This window comes from Vitis vinifera, chromosome 1, assembly GCF_030704535.1.
Source record: "Vitis vinifera cultivar Pinot Noir 40024 chromosome 1, ASM3070453v1".
Lineage (NCBI taxonomy): Eukaryota > Viridiplantae > Streptophyta > Magnoliopsida > Vitales > Vitaceae > Vitis > Vitis vinifera.
The window spans coordinates 20649988-20668099 of record NC_081805.1 but is presented as its reverse complement, the minus strand read 5'-3'; the positions used below and the strand labels follow the sequence as shown (position 1 = coordinate 20668099).

At 32.9% G+C, this 18112-nt stretch overlaps 1 protein-coding gene and 1 long non-coding RNA gene across 3 annotated transcripts; one reads left to right on the top strand and one right to left on the bottom strand.

Annotated features, from left to right (window-relative positions):
* Positions 1–2013: 2013 nt before the first annotated feature.
* On the bottom strand, positions 2014–6429 carry LOC100258226 (putative U-box domain-containing protein 42). Of its 2 annotated transcripts, none has more exons than XM_010655853.3 (4): positions 6140–6429; positions 4398–5558; positions 3977–4286; positions 2014–3816 (listed from the first exon to the last, which is right to left on the bottom strand). In XM_010655853.3, the coding sequence occupies exons 1-4, from the start codon at positions 6176–6178 to the stop codon at positions 2222–2224; spliced, it is 3105 nt and encodes a 1034-aa protein (XP_010654155.1). In that variant the 5' UTR covers positions 6179–6429; the 3' UTR covers positions 2014–2221. The 2 variants fall into 2 exon arrangements, with proteins under 2 accessions (XP_010654155.1, XP_019076876.1); XM_019221331.2 differs by having other exon boundaries at positions 6045–6145.
* On the top strand, positions 5843–6574 carry LOC132253858 (uncharacterized). The gene is made up of 2 exons (XR_009465773.1): positions 5843–5976; positions 6079–6574. It is a non-coding gene; the product is annotated as an uncharacterized LOC132253858 (long non-coding RNA).
* Positions 6575–18112: the final 11538 nt, after the last annotated feature.

Below are 18112 nucleotides of genomic sequence, written 5' to 3'. Positions count from 1 at the left end.
TACTAGATGATGCCTTGGTTGCCGTCTTCTTATGTATAGAAATCCACAAGGGTTGGCTATTAACTGTGAATTCCACTTGGAATATTCAGAAGGGTGTTGCATAGCATGTCGTGACCAGTGTTTGAAATATTCAGAAGGGTTGCCGTCTTCTCTTTTATTTTATTATTTTTTGGAGGTTTTCCATAAATTTTAAATAATTTTTATCTCATCAATATTTTTATCAAAATATCCACCAATATTTTACTGATATTTTTAATATATTCATAAAATCTAACTACCAATGTATCCATATTTACATTTTTGCTCCTAATCCATTCCAATGTAAAAATCAAAAGTAGGAAGTCAGATATTTTAAAACATGATTTCTTTTGTTCTAGATGTAGGTGGTAGTTTTTATTTTGCAATCTGATTCCAAAAAATAATTAAAAAGAGTGTACATTTTTTAAAACAATTCTTAAAAAACATTTGCGAACTAATTTTAAGAATAGTTCCTAGAAACGGCTCTAATTCGTTTTCACCAACAAAATTTTGTTTTGAAACTCAAATATGAAAAAAGAAAAGAAAAGAAAAAGTTTTTTCAACTTATTCTCGATCAAGACACTATATACAAAGTTTTCTAACCATTTTCCATAAAACAGTTAACATAAAACAATTATAACACTAATATTTATTCTAAAAAGTAACTTGTTGCTTGTTTGGTTATGTTTTCAAAAACTGTTTTTTATTTTCAAAACAAAAAACATAAAAAGCTTGTTTGGAGAAAGGGGTGTGTTTTTGTTTTGTTTTGTTTTTTTTTTTGTATTTTTTATGTTATCAAAAACCACATTTTTTGAGAACAATAAAAAGATGTTTTCATTGTTTTTTTACTGTTCGAAGAATAGAATGTTTTTCGTGTTTTTTTTTTTTTTTTTTTTCGTGTTTTCTTACTTGTTTTTTGTGCTTCCACAAAGGTGAACTCCACTCAACCACCACACCCCTACTCGCAAACCCTTTCTTATTTCTTAAATTATTGAAATTAATATACTTACACATGGTGACAAAGTCATTAGTTGTTTAAAAAAATTATAATTGGTGTAAAAATTTCAAAATGGAATAATTTTTTTTAAATTTAAATAAATTGTACATATGAAAATTATTTATATATTTATAATATCAAGTTAATGGAAGAAAACACTTTATTAATTAAAAAAAATAACTTTCAAACATTTTTTTGTTTTATTTATTCTGAAAAACATTTTTATTAACTCAACTAAACATGTTTTTTTTTTGTTTTTGAGAATAAAAAATGTTTGCTATAATTCAATTCCCAAATACAATTTTTTTTCTTAAAACACAAAACTATTCTTAAAAATTGTTCTCAAAAACTGTTTTTCAGAACAGTTTTAAAAAACAACAACCAAACAAGCCCTTAAGTTTTGTTTCATTACTGTTTTCGAGAATAATTTTTTGTTTTCGAGAATAGTTTTCTATTTTCTAGAACAAAAATAAAAATAAAAATAGAAAACACACTTGACAATAAAAAAACTATTTTTTGTTTTCTGTTTTCAAGAACAAAAAACCCTATAAAAAATAGGATGTTTTTAAATAATATCTTTTAATTATTTTTACTTACTTTTTAAGAATTGTTTTAAAAAATAATTATGCAAACACATACAGTGATTAAAAATAAAGCTTTTGACATAAAAATTATTTTTAAAACATATTTAAAAATATTAAAAATAAGTTAAAAACATTTCAGTTCTCAAATAGACTACTTTTATTATATAAAACATCAAAGAACTCTTTTTATAAACTATTTTTCAAAACTACTTTAAAAAATAGTTACCAAAAATGGTCTTATTTTTTGTCAAAAGTCGGTTATCTCAATAACAAAATGATTTTCAGCTTTAAAAAATAAAAAATTATTTTTAAGAAAAGTTTTGAAACATTAACTATATTTTTGTAGTGTGAGGCACATAAGTATCAAATTATAAATACAAGCTGCCATTGTATTGGATCTAAAAAATAAAGATGGAAAGAAGTAATGATGCTTAGAATTACTTAAAAAGTAAATCTATTGTTTTCTTCCCTTGCTTTTTTTCCATTTACGGATCACCGCTGAACATGAGAATTGAGAGGTCTGAAGCAGTGCTTATGCTGGTGTACCTGAACTAGACCACTCAGTTCCCCACACCAGCAGCATTACAGTTGGGGATGACATGACATAAATTTATTCTGATTTCTAGATAGTAAAGTTGGTAGTGACTTTGGGCATCTGATTCAAATGTCTTAAAATTTTCGCAGCCATCTGCTTTGTACTACCGTCCCCATGGTGAAAAGCACTTACCAATGTAGCAGGCAACGACCTGTCCTGTGATATGTATGAAGCAGACCTATCGCCACCTTTCATCAGGAATCTCTCTATCACCCAAAGTGATTTTTCCCTCAAACCCTCTTCCCTGTGCTCTTTCACCACATTCAACACATGTTGTATGCAATCCACTCCACTGAGCAGGCTCACACTCTTGTCCACATCAACTTTGTCATCCAACAATGTGCATAGAGCGGACAATGCAGCTTCAATAACCTCGGCATTTTCATGCTCCAAGCAAGCCAACAGCCTCTCAACTGCCTTTGCGTCCACCAAACAGAAGGTGTTCTGTGAAGAACAAGCCCCTCTGTGAACTGGGCACACTTGTATTTTCTTGCTCTTTGATGACCCAGCAGATAGAGACCTGGGCAACTTAAAAAATTTCAGGAACTTGGTTCTCTTTATTTGTGGTGGTTTAGATAGATTTACTGATTCTGATGAGAGGTTTTTTAACCCTATTGCTGATAACCTCTGAACTTTGTCACTTGATGTTTTTGTAAGCAGTTCTGTGAGCACTGAAGTGAAATTGTAGTTTCTCGCTAGAAACAACATTTGGGGTTCAAATAGGGTAGTTGTGAATCTGACAATAATTCCCACTAGGCCTTCTAAGTAAGCACTTGCATACCTGCTTGTTCTTGTTCCACTTCTTTGCATTTGATGGATGGATTGTAGGATCATTGGGACACTATCATTGCTGAGAAGAGCTAGGTTGAGTCTCAGGTTTTGGTGGGGGAGGTCTGCCAAGAAATTTGCTGAAACTGCCTGCTTCTGTGTGATTTGGTTTGTCCCACCTGGGCTTTGGAGTAGGCTCTGAGGTTGGCCCCTTGTTTTGCATAGTCTCTCTGCAAATGTGTGGCCAAGGTAGGGTGAGAGTGTAATGAGCAGTTTCATTGATGCAATCCCCAGTTCTTCATGTGGGTTATTTATGAGTTCAATCAGGGTGTAGCTTGCTTCAGTTTCTCTCACCACTGACACTATGGTGGCATTTGATTTGGGGGACTTGGCCAAGCACAACAGGATTCTTATCAGGTTGGTGTTGAGTTTATCTGGGGTTGAGTTCTTGAGCATGTGGATGATGCTGTACACAATGTAGTCTGACCCCATGGTGTGACCATGAGTATTTACTTGGAGGTTCTCAAACTCAATCCCGGATTCGAGTAAATTTCCCAGTATTGCAGCAGCTTCTTTTATTGAGTTCATTGTTTCATTGTGGATTTTCCGTGGGGTCAACATCTCTTCTACCACGATCTGTACAATTCCAGCTTCTACAAGTATTTTTCCATTTGGGTGGTAAGATGAGATTTGCTCTAGAGCTTTGAATGCTGCCTTCTTTGTTAGAGTGTTCCCAGTATGTAACATTTTGACAAGAGCCGGGGAAGCCCTCTCAGCTACATAGGTTTTGCTGTCGTGTCCCAAAGCAATTTCCCCAAGGTAGCTTCCCATCTCCATCTTCATCTCTTCACAACCTGTTTAATCAATTTTTTCCCCAGTTACATGGCTGTGGTTAGAGAGCTTGTTCAGAACATGAGACCCTCTGAAACAGAACTTTGTGCAATTGTTCAAAGATGTTCAGAAAAGTTCGAAGTTATGTCATGTTGTGGAGTGTGTAGAGGTTCTGGGAATTACCTTCAATGAGATGATGTAGAAGGGGTTCCAAGTATCCATTGTCTGCCATGCGCTTGATGTTATTAGGAGATGTCTCCAGGTTTTTCAAGATTTCATCTGCCTTTTCTAATGCGAAAGTATCAAAGGACCAGTTGTATTTAATTGTGATTAGCATTAGAATCCCTCCCGCAACCGACCCGATTTTCTCACAGAGAGATTGGGATCTAGATAGCTCCAGCAAGAACAGCAGTGCTGCATGCCTTATGGGTTGGTGATCACTTGACAGCATCTTGATTGTTGTTGAAATGTCCATTACCTTTGCAACCATTTCCTGACAAGAAATCATGATTTTAATTTGCCGTGGATCAAACTGTTCTTCTAGTTTATTGTCTAGAAGATAAAAATTGAAAGCTTTAGGAAGAGAGAGAAGAGTTAGTTAAACCTTGCCCTCATCATCTTCTGCCAGTTCTCGTAGTATTTCCAGAGTTGCAAGTCTCACATTCGTGTCTTTATACTCCAGAAACTTCACAAGCAATGGTAACATTCCAACATTGCGAATCTGTACCTTGTTGTACGGTTTCCTTCCACAGATGCTCTGCAAATCATTTAGTGCTTCAAGTACCATACTCTCTGAAATGGCTAAAGACAGAGCTGCTCTTGCAACCTTGATTCTTGCTGCTTCATTCCTTTCCTTCCACTCCTCTATTGTGGTCTTCAGAGCTATATTGGTGCTCAAACCTTTACTACGCAGTTTTTGCCCTGTGGCTGGACAGCAAATTTCTGCTGAATTGTTATACTTTTCGAACCATTCAGTAATTGCTTTCCTTTCATAAGTAACTCCACTTTCTATGGTCACTGGGTCTTCCATGATATTCTTTGTCAGTGGGCAAAAGAAAGTCTCATAGAAAGGCTCCATGAACTGGGTCACTTGTGGCATATTCTTCAGGGATCCATTGCTCATGTTTTCATGGTTTCTCTGGCTCCTGTAACATTTGCTTTTAGGAATGACGTTCATATGATGTGGTATGTCTGGTAGCTGAGGATTGTCTGTGGAAAAATCAATGGAGTAAAGATCTCTTTCTGTTGGTACTTGTTCCTTAGGCAGCTCCTCCAAAGACAAGGCCCTTGGTTGCAGTGCTTTTGGGCTAGTTACCTGCGTTTGGCAGACCCCAAACCGAGCATTTTGCATCTCCTTTGAAACAGACCGGACTGCAATTTCTGCATATTCTTGGTTCCCAAATGTTGATGGTGGTATCAAGCTCAATTCTTCTCCCATCAGTTTTATCACTCCCTCAAGCTGTTCTATAATGCTTCCCAGTTCAGGGTCTGAAATTGGATGGCTGTCCTTTTGCAATTGCCCCACGAGATTCTTGGCCAAATCAACGCTTTTGGATAGAGATTGTAAAATCCTCATTGCATTTTCTGGGGTATTTTTTGTTGTCTGCAACTCTATTATGGCAGGAGAGGTCCTGTATAGATAACTTCCAAGTTCCATAAAGCTTTCCTGTTCTACGTTTATGCAGACTACTGATGCCGTGATCTCTGAAATAGATACCAACAAGGATTGAATAAGACTGGAGACTGGACTTGTGTCTTCGTTGGTCTGCACAGAAGGAGCAAAGATTATTCTCACTTTTTAGTTACTTAAATGATTTTGAATTAAGGTAAAAGGAAGATGTCATGGTTAAAGGAGAATCTAATAGTTACGCTAAAACCAGCCTACTAAACATGATTGTACTACTATTTGCTACATTTTCCTCGGTTATTTTCTATTGATTCTAGATTCTTTCCATGGAATATTCCTTGAAGTGTAAAGATTGCAGGCTAAGTTTACAAGATAAGAAGGAAAAGCGGAGAAGCAAGACCAGGAAATACTGTAACTAAAATAGTTGATTTTGTTCAAATTTTGCTATATTTTCCTTTCTCCTCTAAAAGTTTCTGTCTGTCTTCCTTTCAGAGAGGGAGGAGGAAACTTGCTGTGCCCCCACGAAGATGAATCGATCTGGCAGGTTATTCACTAGGTAGTTTTATACCTACTCAAGCTATATCAGCTCTGCTTATACTAATTCAAACAACTTACTGAGTTTACCTTAGCTCAGATCATGAAGTTATGTGAAAAGCAGGATGAAGCATGAGTAGAAAACAACAAAGGAGAAAAGAAGGAGGAGTTGATGATATTGATACCCAGGTCCAATCGGAGCTACTGCTTGAAATGACCATCATGGCTTCAGAGCTGGCCTCATAAACTCCAGAATGGCTACCTCCCTTCCGACAAACGCATCTTAAAGGATGAGGATTGGCAGTGGACTACGACTCACTCATGCTTTCCCTCATATAATTTCTAATCCCATTGAAACTGATGGAAGGCTTTAATTACTGGAAAGCTTCTGACCTTATTCTCTTCCTCTCTCTGTTTCTCATGTATTTCTGTTTAGTTACTTTGTAATTGACATTTGTGAGGCTTTCAGTCTGAGACAGGTAACTTGATAAGAGAAGGGCAAGCCACACAAGACATTGACTGAGTCAGTTTCAGGTGACATGAGCATTGAATGGTTACAGCTGATTTGGTGTAAGGTTCCTTTCTGATTTAAATTTGTTAGTTGGCTGTGCGTTTGAATCCGTCTTTCACTGTTCCACATTAATACATCCATTTTTCTCTGGAAAATGAATCTATTCTGCAACTTGGCTTGTCCTTTAGTAATTGGGTAAGCAGAATTTGTGGGTCTGGAATGTTCCTTATCTTGAGACTGACTTAAACAGAAGGACTTGGTCAAGTTGGCGTAAATGTAGATGAGCTTCCTGCAGTCAGATGTTTGGTTAACAAGAAAAAAACCCAAATGGAATTCAAGAGACTTGGCTCTATTAGACTATTGATGCATTGACTTTCGAGTACCTTTGATTATTAATTTATTGTATGAAAATTTAGTTGGTATTATTAGCAGTTGGGTTAACATATTTTTTTCATTTTATGTAGCAATCAATTCCGATGCAGGTAAGATTTGTGCTTATTTCTTTTCCTTTTTGTTTCCATACCATGGCAGGGCCCATGCAGCTGTGGGAAAAATTTTATAAAGGTCTCTTAGATGGGATTGCCTATATTGAAAATACTTTTAGTGGTAGTGTTATCTTTAAAAATATTTTCGAGAGAATTATCTGTCGAGTGCTTCTACTAGTAAAGCACTACAAGTAATTGAAGGTGAGATCTAGGGTTCATGCTCCTTTGAGGATCATTCATAAGGGTCTCTTAGACTGAGATTGTTTATATTGAAAGTATTTTCACAAACATTTTTTTTTATATTGAAAGTGTTTTTTAAAAGTTTTATCAAATAGACTTTTGCTACCGTGTCCCAAAATACTTTTTGGATGGCGTCCAAAGGGCGCCACGAATCAAGTGGGTGCCTCATGTATACTTTTAGATTCCAATTCTTTGTACCATCATTTAATGGTCTAGATTTTATGACACCGTTCAACCATTGAGAGTGGGGTTTGGTGGTGTTTTTTAAAAGTTTTATCAAACAGACTTTTATTACCGTGTCCAAAAATACTTTTTGGATGGCATCCAAAGGGCGCTACCAATCAAGCGGGTGCCTCATATATACTTTTAGATTCCAATTGTTTGTACCATCATTTAATGGTCTAGATTTTATGACACCGTTCAACCATTGAGAGTGGGGTTTGGTGGTGTTTTTTAAAAGTTTTATCAAACAGACTTTTATTACCGTGTCCAAAAATACTTTTTGGATGGCATTCAAAGGGCGCTACCAATCAAGCGGGTGCCTCATGTATACTTTTAGATTCCAATTGTTTGTACCATCATTTAATGGTCTAGATTTTATGATACCGTTCAACCATTGAGAGTGGGGTTTGGTGGTGTTTTTTAAAAGTTTTGTCAAACATACTTTTATTACCGTGTTCAAAAATACTTTTTGGATGGCATCCAAAGGGCGCTACCAATCAAGCGGGTGCCTCATGTATACTTTTATATTCCAATTGTTCATACCATCATCTAATGGTCTAGATTTTATGACACCCTTCAACTATTGAGAGTGGGGTTTGGTAGGTACCAATTAGTATTTTTCAATTCATAATTGATAGTAGCCAAGGATTGAAATATCGGTTTTTACGGATATATCGGTACTTCAATTTTACGGATATATCGGAAATATCGGAGAAATATCGGTGGATATTTTTTCATAAATATCGGTGGAGTGAAAATTATTTAAAATTAATAGGAATGCTTGAAAAACTTCAAAAAATGATAACATAAGTAAGAATACATATTTTAAAGTTATCTTGTAAGTGTAATTGATATATATATATATAATTAAGAAGAAAAATATCGTAAATAGAGATATATTGGTAGATTCGATATTTGAATTTTAAAAATAATATATATGAATTTTGAAAGTGTATAAAGTTAAAATTGAGTTAAGAAATATGAGATTGCAATAGTCCTTATACTAAGAAAGATATCGATGTAGTTTCAATATATTATTAGATGAAGGGAGTTCATCTTGTTGAAGACAGTATTTATTTTAAAAATTTTAAAATATTTTTATTAAAACATATTTTATTATATTTTAAATGAAAAATTAAATTAATTTATATAAAATATCTTATTTGAGATTTAATTTTTAAAATTTTATTAAAAATATGTGATAATAACTTTTTCTATTAATATTAATTTATTTAATAATAAAAATAAAGGTTGATAATTAATAATTATTTATATAGAGAGTGGAAAATTGTTCTCATGATTTTTTTACATATTTTATTATATTTTAAATGATAAATTAAATTAATTTATATAAAATATCTTATTTGAGATTTAATTTTTAAAATTTATTAAAAAATGTGATAACAACTTTTTTTATTAATATAAATTTATTTAATAATCCAAATAAAAGTTGAAAATTAATAATTATTTATAGAAAATTGTTCTCATGTTTTTTTTATTTTTTATTTTTTATTTTTTTATCTCCCCTAAATCTAAAAATAAAAAAAAATAAAAAAGGCACCCACTTCTCTCTCGGGCATCAAGAACCCTTTTCTGAAGGTGTCTTCCAGCGAGAGAATCCCTAAAAAGCCCTATTTTCCTCTGCTACTCTCAAATCTCAATCCTCGCAGGTACTAATCTAATCATGTTATTATTATTTTTTTTTTTGCAACCCCCGTTTGATTCCCAAGAAAATCCATCCCCATTCGATTTCCGGGAAAATTCATCCTCGTTTGATTTCCGAGAAAATCCATTCAAAACTCCCAAAGAAAACCAAAAAAATTGCTTTTCTTTTGCTCCCTGTGTTTTCTGGATCTGTTTTAGGGGTCTCTTTGCTGTTGTGCCATTGGATTTAAATTTCACGAACCCTAAATCCACGATTTTTGAGCCAGGCTGAAAAACACAACTGCGCGGGCTGGACTGGTAGGAAATATCGCGATTTTTCTCCGATTTTTCGGTGCTTCACCGATATTTCGCCGATATATCGGCGATTTTGTCGATTTTTGGCCGATTTTTCCGTCGATCGATAATCGGTGCCGTTTATCGTTTCCATGCCGCCCGATAACCGATATTTCGACGAAATATCGACGACATTTTCCGATTTTTCAATCCATGATAGTAGCTTTGTTTTGAAATGGCGTCAGGAAAGGATTTCACATGGGCTTGAGATAAAGTTGGGCCTGGGCCACTCCTTAGTAAGTGGAGGCCCCATTAGGAGGGATGACCTCTTTTTCACTTTGTAAAACTCTTTGCTGGCCAATGAATTCAAGTCAGCCATGACGTAGGATGTAGGGAGCAAGATTGAATTTCGATTTTAAGAAATCCGGGTGACAAGGACAAAATTTAAACATGCCTTTCTATTGTGCAACTCTCCTGGCTTCCCCTCCATTATAACCTTAGATATGTCCAAACCAAACAGTACATAGCCACGTATAATTTATTACAAGGCACTGATTATTTGGTTACAAATGGATTGCCCGTCCAAACACAACTTTACTCACTGGAACTCATTATATTAGAATTTTCTCAGATAAGACCAGCTATTGAAGATGGGTTCATCGAGTTTGCAGTACTGCGGTGGGACGCCTAGTTTTTACCTACTTTTGTGTTATACTAGCTTGAGGACTTGTAGTGCTTTCCATAAGAACCCTCTCATGAACTTAATTGTGGTTCTTATAAGACTTACAAGTCTCTTAAGTTCTTTTAATTTTTTATTGTAAGGGGAGGACTGAAAGTTTAGGAATTCGTCGTGTTGCAAGTTATGCAATAGTTTTGACTGTGAAGATTTTTATGAGTAGTTATGATGCTACTAAAAAAACATTGTCTCTTGCATATGTTAATTATTACTTAGTTTTACTAAATGATATGAGATATATGTTGAATTTCTATTTAATCAAAATGCGCATGATCATTTATGAGTTTGCACATAAATGTTGATTCAACCTTGAGCAATAATTTAATACTAGACTTTGTACTTTTTATCATTCATAGTAGATTGGTTGTCAATTAGGAGCACTTGTAGTTTTATTCGTTGTATGTTCACAAAATTCGTAACACATTTAGTGTTGGAATATGTATTGATTTTTAGGATCCGTTTGATAGTGATTTTAAGAAACGTTTCTACCTTTTTAACATTTAAAATTTTTTATTATTCAAGTATTACTAAGGTTAGAAACGCTTCGTAAAATCACTATCAAATACATTCTTAATCTCCTTAGTTTACTTTAATTTCCTTGATTCCATTGATTTTCTCATATATTTTCTTAGTTATGATCTCATTTGTTAATTCTTGAATTCTGTATAATATTTTCTAGTTGACTACTCTGTTTAGGAAAGGTTAGATTAAGTTGTCAATTGTATTTTCTTTTTTCTATTTGTATCCTTAGTTGTATATATTCATTTGTAATTATTAAAATCAATAAGAGAGTTTTTTCACACAACTTGCTTTGCTCTCTAACATTGTATCAAAGCATTGTTTGCTCTAAAAGTTCTTTCAAGTTCAATCTCTATAGCCTTCATTATTGGAATCTTGTTTTTCCCTCATCGGCCTTCATAGCCCAATCCCCTTAAAAATCTAGGTTTTTTTTTTCCTTGCTTTATTTTTTCCCTTATTAGTCTTCAACCCTTTGTTCTCTTTAACCTTGTTTGAATTCTTTTGAAAATGTTTGAAATCTTTTGAACCAATTTCTCAAAAATAGATACAAACCAATCAAAATTGGCATGCTTTATGACAATCTTATATAATAGATTACAATTGAAAAACTCAATGATCCTAATTTCCTTGAGTGGTCTCAGTTTGTAAAACTATATCTCAAGAGTAAAGGGGAAATGGGATATATACTTAGGACAATTAAGGTACTAGATCATAGTAACCCAAAGTTTGATACATGAGATACTAATTGCATGATAATGCCTTGGTTGCTAAATTCTATGCAACCGAAGATTAGTAAAACCTACTTTTTCTCTTAACGGTGAAGGAGATATGGGATGCTATTGCTCATTCATACTCTAATAGGGGAGATTGTGCTCAAATCTACGAGTTAAAAAACAAAATCTATGACACCAAGCAACAAGAGGCCTTAGTAACATTATACTATAAACTTTGGAGCTTATGGCAAGAACTAGACCATTACTAGCATTTTGAGATAAAATCCTCTACTAATACAACAAAGTTGAAAAGACTACTTGATTAGGATTGAATATTTGAGTCTCTTGTTGGGCTAAATCTTGAGTTAGAGGTTAGGGCTCAAAACTCTTTGGAAATGACTCTTTTCCCCCACTAAGATAAGTATATGCTCATGTTCAAAGTGAGGAAAGCAGAAGAGTAGTTATTTTGGGACCATTTACACTAGAAAATTCTGCTCTAAATTAAATTAGAGGACTTTGTAAAGTAGGACCAGAAAGAAAAAAAAAAAAAAAAAAACAGTAAGGGTAAGGATTCAAGTTGGTGTGATATTGTAGCAAATTGAGACATACAAAGGAGATGCTTGAAGTTACATGGTAAACCACAATTTGAAAAAAAAAAATGATAAATTTACTTCACTACAAGAAGAAAAATTTTTAGTCATGTTTTATAATTGTGACTAAAAGGGGTAAAAGTGTAGTTAAAACTTATAGTCTTGATTCTTAAAAATCATGACCAAGATTAACTAAATGTGTCATGTCTATAGCTTTTGGTCATGGTACTTTGGAAGCTATAATGCCAAAATTATAGATATAATACGGGTAAAATAAAAATGGGAAAATATTGGGCTTTTGGTTATAGACACTATATAAATATGATTATATGTAACATCTTTGGTCACAATTGAAGTAAAAATCATGATTATAGGTAAATTTTGTCACGATCATCAATAGATACCATGACCATTACATCTACTTTTGGTCAAATAATGTAAAAACGACTAAAGTAACCATTGGTCACGGTTGGTGTTGAAATTATGGCTAAAACAAAAATTCATTTTCCTTTTTTTTTTTTTTGAAAAATATAAATTATCCTTTTATATAAACAAATATTCAAACAAAAAACTTCTTATAAACCTATACATCCAAACATGTACAATCATTACATCAACTTAAGCATCATTCCATTAAAAAAAAATAGTACCATTGTTGTAGACCCTCTATTTTGTCTTCCTCGTACATGTCGTTTATAACAATTCCCTGGTGGCCTGTTAATACTCGTGTAGCCTATATTTTCTAAGCCACCTTGGAGACTATGGTTGAAGGATGATTTGACCTCTTATTGTGACCTTTGGCAGCTCTAATTTAGACTTAGACACTTTAGGCCCACTAAGGCACCACACTTGGCCCATTAGGCATCACCCTAGGTCCATTTAGATACTTGGCCTATTAGGCATCACTTTAAGCCCATTTAGACACTTTAGGCCCACTTAGATCACTTTAGGCCCATTTAGGCACCTTAGGCCCATTTAGCCACTTTAGGCTCACTTAGTCACCCTAGGCCCACTTAGATCACTTTAGGCCCATTTAGGTACCCTAGGCCCATTTAGGTACACTTGGCTCATTAGGCATCACTTTAGGTTCACTTAGTGCACCTTAGGCCCATTAGACACACTTGGCCCATTAGGTACCGCCTTAGGCCCACTTAAACACTTTTCAAGGTTTAGTTTCACCTAGATTTGTTTTCTTGTTTTATTTATTTATTTATTTTATTGATTGCTTTTAAGATTAAGTGAGTTTTTGATATATTTATACTATTTCATCATTATTATTATTTGTATTTTTGTTTATTTATTTTATTTTATAATTGCATGAAATGAGTTCTTATTATTATTATTATTATTATTATTATTATTATTATTATTATTATCATTATTTACTTAATTATTTTGTTAATTTAATTTGCTTGTTTATTTTATAATTTTCTAAAACACCTTGGGATTCATTCATTAAGTCTAATTTTCTTTATATTTTTGTAGAGAAATTCACCAAAGGAATCATCACTGGAGAGAAAAAGGAAGGTTGAAAACATGTATTGGCAAAGATATGCATGTGTTGAAGGATAGATCCAAGGTGGTTGGAAGAGGAGAGGACGTATGGAAGGAAATGAACTGAGAAAGAAAGCAGGTATGCACCCATGCATGTGCTGATTGTGCTTTTGATGGAAGGAAATGAATGAAGAAAGAAAATTACCAAAGCTATTTTGGCATGGAAAAAGGAAAGGTTCAATGGGTATTTGGACGGAATGAAGACTATGTCCAGGAGGGTGGCTGGAGAATAGAGGGGAGCAGTCCGTGTTTTGAGAGGTGAGGTGGTGATTTTCAGAGGAGGAGAAGAGAGGGTGACTGTATCATTAATTCTCCAAGGAACAGCCACAAATTCTCTTCAAAGTGGGCTGCCACTTTCCATCACACAGGGGAGCACACGCGCTGTCAGTCCATCAAGGAGAGATCCATGCTGCTGGTCTACAGGGGAAGAAACCGGCTGCCACATTCACAAAGATCCATGCACAACACGCAGGGGACTTTTCTTTGACGAGGAGAGATCAACACACGGAGGATTTTTTTTAGAGGAGCACACGGAGACATATTGGATTTTTTTTCTGGAGCAAAGGAAGGAGCCAAGAACCACACGAAAAAGAAACCGGCCATCAAGAAGGACTCCATGCGCGGGCTGCACCAAAGGGGATGTGGTGATAGAAAATGTCATTCAATTTAAGGGGTTGCTGCTTAGAGGACATGAAGGGGACTGCCAGATTCTCTCAAAGGCAACACGCATCATTGAGGCTCCTCTGTCAGACATTGCACTATTAATTTCGAATGGTAGCATAGAATACCATTGAGGCTCCTCCAGCAAGAACACACGCATAGGCAGGCGCATTCAGATTTTCTAAGGCCATTATCTCACTTCGAGGAGAGATCATTACACACCAGAATTTTAAGGGGGTCCACTATTTCGAGGATTTTCACGGTTTCCTCTCCAAGAGCACAAGTGTGCGTGCTGATCAGAGATTTCTCTCCACTAATACACGTTGCTTTGGTGACTCTACAAGTACCTGCAGTGCATGGTATCCACCACAACATGTGGAATTGATTTTAAAAATCATACTGTCACTAATAAAAGTAACCCACGCGTCTTTCACCAAGGTAAATTGATTTTTCCTATTTTCATTTGATTCATGACTATTTAACTCAATTTATTTCAGAATTTTATTTATTTAATTATTTATTTCCAATACCAATATACTCATATTTTTAATTTGTTAAATTTGGTTTTGTATTATTCCCGTTATGTATTTTAAGTTCTTTTTATTTTATTTTATATTTTGTAGTTTAATTAATCTTATGTGAATATATGTATGTTTGCAAGGCATTAAATTTGTTTCTATTAATTTTTGTTTAATTTAAGATTTTTGAGGTTTATTTTATTTTATTATTATTATTATTATTATTATTATTAATTTAGATTACCCGGTGTGTGCACTTCATAAAATTATTTGTTATTAACTTTGAATATCCATATTAATTTATTTTGTTCCTTAAATTATTAGTTTTTTTTTTTTAGTCTTGATTGATCCATAATTATCACAACATGCATAATAGAATTGACTTCAAAAAAAAAAAAAAAAAAATCATACTGTCACTTTTGTTGGAGAGTAGCCCACGCGTCTTTGAGAAAGGTAAATTAATTCTTCCTATTTGAATTTTGATTCATGACTATTCAATGCCATTCATAATTATTTCAGAATTTTATATATTTAGGTACTCATTCCCAATGTCAATGTATTCATGTTTTTGATTTGTTAATGTTAGTTTTGTATTATTCCCATTTGGCCTATGCATTTTAAAATTTTATTTTATTGTAAATTCATAATTAGCTTAGATGTTAATTTTCAATTTTTCTTAACCAGCTAAATTAATTTTGATTTATTATTCTAGCTTGAAAATTATGATTTTTGTTTAATGTAGTTACAATTTATTTGTTTAGTTTGGCAAATTAGATTTTTTTTTTTTTTTTAGTATTAGTTTGGGCAATTTTTGTTGATAATGAAAAAGTTAGGATTTTTTTTAGAGTTTGGATAATTCATGATGATAGTTAAAAATTTAGAATTTTGATTTGCATTATTTTTGTTCTCAATTAGGAAATTCATAATTTTATTCAATTTAGTTTTAATTTATCTTTTAGTTTAGATATTAAAATTTCAGTTTATTAGTTCAATTGATTCCATGTCACTCTTTTGATATCTAAAGGTTATTAATTTTAATTCATGATTCATCCTTTTAGTTTATTAGTTTTAGAATTTAAGTTGGTTAATTTGTTTCATTCTGCGTTAATATATTCATGTTCTAAAATAAATAAATAAATAAGAATAAAAAATAAAATAAATAAAAAAATATTTTAGTTTTGATTGATCTTGTTTTAATTTTTAATTTTTTTAATTTTTTTAATTTTTATTTTTTATTTTATTTTTATTTTTTTAGAATTTTCATTAGTTTGATTGGTTTCATACTATTTAGTTTATGTTTTAAGATTGTTAATTTCATTTTTCTATTAATTCTATGTTTTTGAATTGTAGGCAATTAGTTTAATCTATCCCCATGTTATCATTTTTTGTTTAAAAATAATTCATTTTAGTTTTTGACTAATTTTATTTAGTTTATGTGTTTGTTTTCTTTTATTCAATTATCTAGTTAGCCGATTAGATTTATGACTCAAAATTGTCAATATTAGTTGATACGTATCGCTTGTACTGTTTTAAAGGTCACATAATATTTAGTGCTTGATCAAGTTTATCTTAAGATTAAATGTTTTTAAAGTTTCAGTGCTTGTAAGATCTAAGGTTTTGGTTTATCACTTTGGTCATCCTTCGTCAAATTCAATTTTTAGAAGCTATCGGAAGATAGTGAAGATTGGCCTTCATTCCCACCACTTCAATTTTATCGGTTGTCAAAAATTTTACTTTGTGATTTTGTTCTTTTTTTTTCTTTGTATTTTGATTCATACATTTTATTGTTTTCAAATTAACTTCTTTTATCTTTAAAACATAACAATATTCTCAAAATCTCATTCCCCTTAATAATCCATTTCAAAAATTCATTTAGAGTTCTTAGAATCAAAATCTCATTTTTTTTAAAAATGATGTGCAACCATGTTTTGATCGGTTCACATCTTTCAAACAAAATTTCAGTTTTGAATAAAATACGAATCAAAGCTTGTGGTCCCAAATAAATGGGATAATTCTGAGCTAAATTCGTGTATATCAATTGAGGAATTGGTGAAACCCCTACATAAGAAAATCTTTTCAAAGATTATTTTTGTTACCACCTTTGTCACTTGTTGAAATTATGTCTATCTTTTTTAGGAATTGTATGCAAGATGTGTGTGATAATTAATGTTTTCATATACTTTGATAATTTTTGTTATGCTAATTAGATAACAAGCACGCTAGGGTTTCTTTATTTTATTATTATCTAATCCCTCATGTCTTATGGAAGCGCATTGTAAGTTATCTATGCTATCCAGGTACGCCCCCGTATCACCTACTTTCTAAATTTTGTAAACAATCATGTCACTGTGAGTATGCATATGTTTGATAATCCTTAGGTGTTTAGATGTATGCTTGATTCACTATGATTAAATACATGTTGTGTGTTATACATCTATACTAACTCTGATGTTTTATGATAGCGCTTGAGAAGCGGTCCGGGTACGCATCCTAACCTTTCTTTTATGACAATTTGATCCTATTTGGCATGTTATTTTTTGAAATCACTTTAGCCTACTCAGGTATCCATAATTAACCGATTAATTGCCATATTCCCCTTAACTTAGTTAATAGAGACCTTTAGAGGGCTTAGAGGGGTGCTGCCTTTTAAAGGTACCTTCCCAATAGGTAATCTGATCCCCGGACTTAGACTCGGGTTTTTCACAGACATGCTTTTTCCAAGAATAAGGGAGTCATTTTTTTAGGGTTTTATTTCTTGTTTTATTTTCCCTTCAAAAATAAAAATAAAATAATTGGCGACTCCAACTTTTTTTCAAAAATCAATTTCTCACAAATAAAAAGTGAGTCTCGCCGATCGAGTGGGGACGCACGTGAAAAATGCGGGTCCACAATTGTAGTTTAAAAAATGCAACAATATCAAAGATGATATCCAAACATCATATAGTATCCAAAAATATAAAGACATATAACAATCTCAATGAGGATATCAAAATATCATATAGTACCAAAAACTCATGGAAATGTAACAATCTTAAAGAAGAGATTGTATTCTTTAGGAATGTTGCATCATTTGTGTCATTTGACTTTGCATTTCCTTCACTTGCTCTTACAGTTGGATTTGGGCACTTTCCATAGTTACAATTTTTTCTTATGTAATTGCAAGTTGTTGTCATGTGCTTATAAGCTCATTTGGTCTGTTTATAAGTTATTCTTCAAGTGCACCAACTTTTTAACTTCATTTACAAGTGGAACCAAACAAGGAGGTAGGAATAACACCAAATCCATAGCCTTAAACACAACCATGCCTCTTTGGGCCATCATTTTGGTGTAAGTCTCATCTATAGAGGTGGATGACAAAGATTCCTCATTAGATTGAAATGACTATTGCTAGAATTAGGGATGTAATTATAGAAAAATAGTTAATAGAGATTTATCTTTTTTTTTTTAAAAAGAAAAAAGTAGCTGAAATTTA

Coding starts and splice junctions, on each gene's coding strand:
- LOC100258226 (XM_010655853.3), bottom strand. CDS start 6,178: ATGATGGTCATTTCAAGCAGTAGCTCCGATTGGACCTGG. Junction 5,559..6,139: donor GTAGCTCCGATTGGACCTGG/GTATCAATATCA, acceptor CCTTCTGTGCAG/ACCAACGAAGACACAAGTCC. Junction 4,287..4,397: donor CAGAAGATGATGAGGGCAAG/GTTTAACTAACT, acceptor ATTTCTTGTCAG/GAAATGGTTGCAAAGGTAAT.